At 41.6% G+C, this 5,774-nt stretch overlaps 1 protein-coding gene across 1 annotated transcript in view; it reads left to right on the top strand.

Annotated features, from left to right (window-relative positions):
- Positions 1-5,526, top strand: part of UNC5D (unc-5 homolog D (C. elegans)) — a 65,364-nt gene extending 59,838 nt beyond the window's left edge. The window contains exons 15-17 of the mRNA XM_010020278.1: positions 1,642-1,806; positions 3,179-3,357; positions 5,322-5,526. Coding sequence (XP_010018580.1) covers positions 1,642-1,806; positions 3,179-3,357; positions 5,322-5,526 — 549 coding nt within the window. The remainder of the gene's footprint in view (positions 1-1,641; positions 1,807-3,178; positions 3,358-5,321) is intronic.
- Positions 5,527-5,774: the final 248 nt, after the last annotated feature.

The following is a 5,774-nucleotide window of genomic DNA, read 5'->3' as shown; positions in this document are numbered from 1 at the left end:
CCCCCCCCGTGTTACATTTCATATTGTTCTTCTCAGCTGAGTGACTCTTCCACTCTGAATGAAAGCAGAGATGATTACTCTGGAAAAATCTAATTACAGTTGCTCTACTTCTCATATTTTGCTAATGTTTTCTTTATCACTGTTGGTATCTTGCTGCTGCTACCAACTCAGGATCTAACCACAGAGCTTGTCACTATCACTTAGCACATCATTACAGATAGCCTGAGACACACTGAAGCAGCAGTAAACTGTAGATCAGCTACAAGTAACAACTCTATCCTCCCTTGTTTAATCTTGACTCTGAAGTGGAGGGTGAGGCTGGTCTGTGGAGCTGTGCATCCCCACATCACCAGAGCACAGCTCATGTCTTGAGGGCCACTGAAAAGATTGCAACCTCAGTCAAGTATAAATTGCTTATAGGAAGGCAAGGATGAAGAAATGCCCATGTTCTGAGCTGCAGGCTCTTCGGTGAGCTTCCACATGTAAACTGATCATAAGGACTGAGTGCATGGTTTACTTGCTTTAACCAGCTGATTATGACTAGTGAGGAGCTGGTCACTCAGTTGTAACTATCACTATTAAATATGAAGGAATGTAAAACTCTTAAAACTAGTTTTCTTGTGTTACAGTTATTGCTCACTGAAGCTGATTAATGCATCATGTGGATGAATGCTAAGATACAGTAGAGTGAAATATTAGTATCAGCCTTTTTTTCCCCTTTAAATAATTCTCCAGGTTGCCACTTCTATAGTATTTTTCAGTATTTTGAAATTAGGAGAGAATATGTTTGATTTAATTGTTTTACTATTTACATGCCTTCATGGCTACGTGTAGAACAACAAAGTCAGTTTATAGCTGGTGTTAATTTCCAAACTAAGAGAAGTATTTTGAAAGCATGAAGAGAGGAGATCAGTAAGAGAACTGTGGTATTTACAGAGTGATCATAACCCAGAAGTTAGCTGCCCCGATGTACTTCTCCTGTCTGCGTTCCTAAAAACGTTTGGAAATAAAGCAACCAGAGATGCCAGAAATCTCTGATGATTAATTGCTGCAGTTCTCTCCAGCATTTGATGAGGGCATCCATCCTATAAAGTGCCCCTGGCTGAAGTAGAGGAGTCACTGAAAGTAGTCACAGGATAAAACAGGATGATCCTAAGAAGTAAACCAGGCTCAGCACTGGGCTGCACGTGGCTATCCAGGCAGGTGGCTGTTTTCACATACAGGTGGAACATAAATACAGAAGACATGCTGTCCTGCTCTGTGCTGCATTAGTTACAGAGGAGGTACAGTTCTTGGTGGGAAGATAGGGTATATTGGATTCTGTAGTACAGGATGATGGCAAGGACACACAGATTAGAGTAAGAAAGAGTTCTGATCCCTGCCCAGGAGGAATAAGGGAAGTGCATCTTAAGTTTCACTTTAGATGAGAGTGTCTCATCATCTGTGTCACTGAATGAAATCTAAGTAAGTTTTCAGTATTTATCAACTGAACTGTCATTTGGTAGCTCTGTCCTACTCTGAGCTTGCAGGATGTCAGTAAACCCACAATTGCATGGAAAAGAATGGGGGGTTTTCCTATGTTGGCACGGTCTCACCTTCTCTCTCTCTCCCCCCATTCCCGTGGGATATGTCTCCCTGCAGGAGGTGCCATTCTCCCGCGTGTGGTGCAGCAGCCCCAGGCCTCTGCACTGCGCCTTCTCCCTGGAGCGCTACAGCCCCGCCACCACGCAGCTGGCCTGCAAGGTCTGTGTGCGGCAAGTCAAGGGGCACGAGCAGGTCCTGCAGATCCAGACCTCCATTCTAGAGGTAAAGCATCCTCTCTCCTGTTTCCCTTGTGAGACACTATCCCTCCCGCTTTGTCCTTTCTATCCCCGTGTAGTTTCCTGTGTCCCGTTCAAAACTATTAATACATAAAGCCATTCAGATTCCACTTCCATCAGAAATCAAAGCACTAGAGATTCTACAACACTAAAAGTAACTGATATTTGAGTTGGTGACAAGTTTTCTTGCAAAAGGTTTTGAACAGCTTGCAGAGCACCAGCGTTGACAATAGATGGGTTCTATGCTGTTCAGCCACTCACTGTTCCCCTAGTAGAGCATTCTGTGTACGGCCTGTCTGCAGAACTGCAGCTTTGCTCGCAGGGGAAAGATACCAAACACTCAAGCAAGCAGAGGATGTGTCCTACAGCAAAGAAAACTTCAGTTCCTTCTTTTAAATTATTGAGCATCTTTGATTAATCCAAACTAAAACTTCTGGATTAAAGGTATCTGCCCATTGCCAAATGCACTATGCAGAGAATGTAGCAACTAAATAAGAAAGCCACAACCACCATTCTGTATGAGACCATCCTCAGAATCCAGCCAAGTTCATTACTGTTATTTCATAAAATACTTCTAACATTCTATAGATATCTCAGGACAATGTTGCTGCTGCCTTTACTTTTGTACCCTGTCTTGTTTTTCTGAAGGGACCTGTCTGTCCTCAAGTCTCCAGAGCTACAGCTCTGCCCTGATGCAGATTTGCTGGATGGAGGCATTCTCATGTCTATCTGAAAAGTGCTTGAGGAGTGAGGAGAATTTGACTGTAAAATAAATAGAGAAATAACAACTGAATACTTGAATTACTCCTTGCTTTACAATTCCCTGAACTAACCAGGTAGCAGTAGCTTATCTCAAATGTGCAGGGTATGAAAATCTACTACTGTTCTGCATAGTTAATTTAACCAGTCAGACCATGGGATAGATCTACAGCACTATTACTCTGCATGGATGGCTTTGGGGAGGTGTCATAAAAGTTATACAAAGAGACTGTAGCATCATTGTTATTTAATATTTATGCTGTGTTTCACTGCAACAAGTAAGGCATGGAAATGTGACTCCATTACATGAGAGTGTATCACTTCATAGGAGAAGAATGGGCCAGATGTGGCTTCCAGAGAGATTTCTAATAGGGAATAACAGGTACTTACAGAATTTAGGGATTTTTTGAAAAACCACAAATGAGATATTTATGTGTCCATCTTTTAGGCTGTCTCAGTTCTCCATTTCTAAGCAAAAGTCTGTGACTGATAGAACTCCTGGTGTTACTCTTAGTAGGTTGCTAGAGAGCTGCCTACAGACTAAGGTGGACATAAGGGTGATGCCCTCACTAACTGTTTTGCTGTTGTATTCCATGCAGAATGAAAGAGAAACCATCACTTTCTTTGCACATGACGACAGCAACTTTCCTGCACAGATGGGCCCAAAAGCATTTAAAATCCCCTACTCCATCAGGCAGCGGATCTGTGCAACGTTTGACACACCCAACGCCAAAGGCAAAGACTGGCAGATGTTAGCACAAAAGAACAGCATTAACAGGTAACAAAAGACACTTCGGAAGATGAACATTTACATGCACAGTGGGAATAAAGTGCTGCTGTTCTGGGGTTTTTGTTTACCTGCTGGTATTGAAGATGTGAACATAGTGATTATCATCCTTAGTCTCAAGGATAAGCTCTAGTTCATACAGTCTTTTACATATGACAAGCTGCTGAAACCAGGAACTGCTTTACCTAAATACTACCTGAGGTTTGCTTCCAAGGTCAGGTTCTTTGTTCTGGACCAGACCTCCTCTTCATTCACCCACAAGAACGGGCTCTTGGTACAGTACAAACTGGAGGAGTACTTTGACACTGCTGTGTATTATGAAAGCAGTGCTTTCAAGGACTTAAGGAGGGTGCATGTTCTTTGAGAAAAATCATCTGTCCTGTTGCCTTGGCTTCTATCTATGTATTTTGTTTTCCAGAATGAATTACTCATTTTGCAGATTTTGGGTTGTTTGGGTTGGGTTTTTTTTTAGTAAAAGGCATATTTAGAAGAAGAAAGTCGTGTTCTACTGTTGGGAGTAATAATATTATGATTATTAAAACTGAAGGATGCTGTAAAAACTAATTTACTACTTATTTTGCTTTTTCCACTTGGCTAAATTAAATTGGTGGAGGCAGTTCACTCAGAGAAATAATTTCTGATTGTCACAACCACCATAAATATGTTCCCAAGAGGGCAGAGGAATACTTCAGTCAAGCCAAATAACTTTTCAGTGATGACTTGTTTTGCCTGAGAATCTCAATAAACCACATCTGAATCAAAGAAAACAGAGATTTATAGTCTTGCAGCATTGAGAGAATCAGAAAGTTCTGCTTTACTTGCCAGTGTTTACTACCCACTGCCAGGCACTGTTATCTCCCTTGTTTCCACTCCTCATGTGCAGAGGAAGCTGGAGGAGATTTCTCTTCCTCAGGAGGTTGAGAGACCATGTACTACATGGAGAGACTACACTGAGTGTGTAAGACACCTGGTGTAGGGTCTTTGCAGTATCTCGTTTGCTAAAATCAAATTCACAGATAGAAAAAGGAAGTTGTTGAGCAATTTAAACAACCCAGATGGCAGAGCATGAACACTTGACTGCATAGATTCCCACATATCTGCTGTACAGCATAATCCATAATATTTCCCCATCTATTTCACTACAGAGGCCACTGCCATACCAGTAGTTCTGCTGAAGTCAAGGTGTTACTTGGCAAGAGTAACAGCCTGGCTTCAGCTCCTCAGTATAGACAGGAATCTCTTCTGGCAATGCACTGGAACGATTCCTACCGTGGGTACAAGGAACTTCTTCAAAGCTAGAATTGTACTACACATACACACACTGTTCACTGTATGTTCACTTTCAATCTCCAGTAAAGACAAATGTCCTGAGGGAAGGGAATTAGCAAAGCCTGAAGAAAACAATGGTTTCTGCCTGATTTTTACTGATGAGAACAGTCCAGAAATGGTCAGTAGTAAATATTTAATTATCTTGGAGATGGTTTAAAAAGCCAAACATTCAATTCCAAATTCCCTTTTCTGTGCTACACGCTTATCTGTTTCTTCCCATATTTATAGATCTGTATCTTAATGTAATACAAATGCTATAAATAACATCTATGCTTGTGAATATATAGTTAACGTATTTATTTGGATCATTATGTTGAAAGCCCATAAACAGGAGTTACAAGGTAATGTGCTTAAAGTAAACACTTCGTTTTACCAAATTCTTTGCAAATATCACCCCTGCAAACTCCTAAAAACCTACATACTAATCAAAGACAAATTCACACAAGATGTCATGTCTTCATAATCGCAAGCATCGATTTAAGTGACATAATTCCCTCTCCCTCACTGTTTTTTGGGTTTTAAACACACTGACAGTACTAGGCACACCAGGGCACTTTCACATTCATGGTACAGTCTATACTGCTCCTCATCCTCTCTGTTTCACCTTTTTGCTCCCCCCCCTTTAGGAATCTCTCCTATTTTGCTACACAAAGCAGTCCATCTGCCGTCATTCTGGACCTCTGGGAAGCCCGACATCAACACGATGGTGACCTTGACTCCCTAGCCTGTGCCCTGGAAGAAATAGGAAGGACACACTCCAAAATCTCGGACATAACAGAAGCTGAGGTTGAGGAGCCCGACTTCAACTACAGCAGACAAAATGGACTTTAGTCGCTCTCTCCATTCAAGAAGTGACGGCCAGCTTTGACTATGACACTAGAGATTCTCTTTGGCAGGGAGGAAATAAGGGTTTCTGCACATCAGGGTCTGTATGGAAACAGACACTCAGTTCTACAATGCAGTCTTCAGTTGGAGGAGCAGAAGCAGCCCTATTAAAAATCCGCTCACTAATAAGGAAAACGCAAGCTTCTCCCTGTCCTCTCTCATTTAAAAAACATGGTTTAATGTCAAAAACAAAG

The sequence above is a fragment of the Nestor notabilis genome, unplaced genomic scaffold (assembly GCF_000696875.1).
Source record: "Nestor notabilis isolate BGI_N333 unplaced genomic scaffold, ASM69687v1 scaffold15038, whole genome shotgun sequence".
Classification (NCBI taxonomy): Eukaryota; Metazoa; Chordata; class Aves; order Psittaciformes; family Psittacidae; genus Nestor; species Nestor notabilis.
Note: the sequence above shows the minus strand (reverse complement) of the source record. Positions and strands in the feature narration are given on the sequence as shown.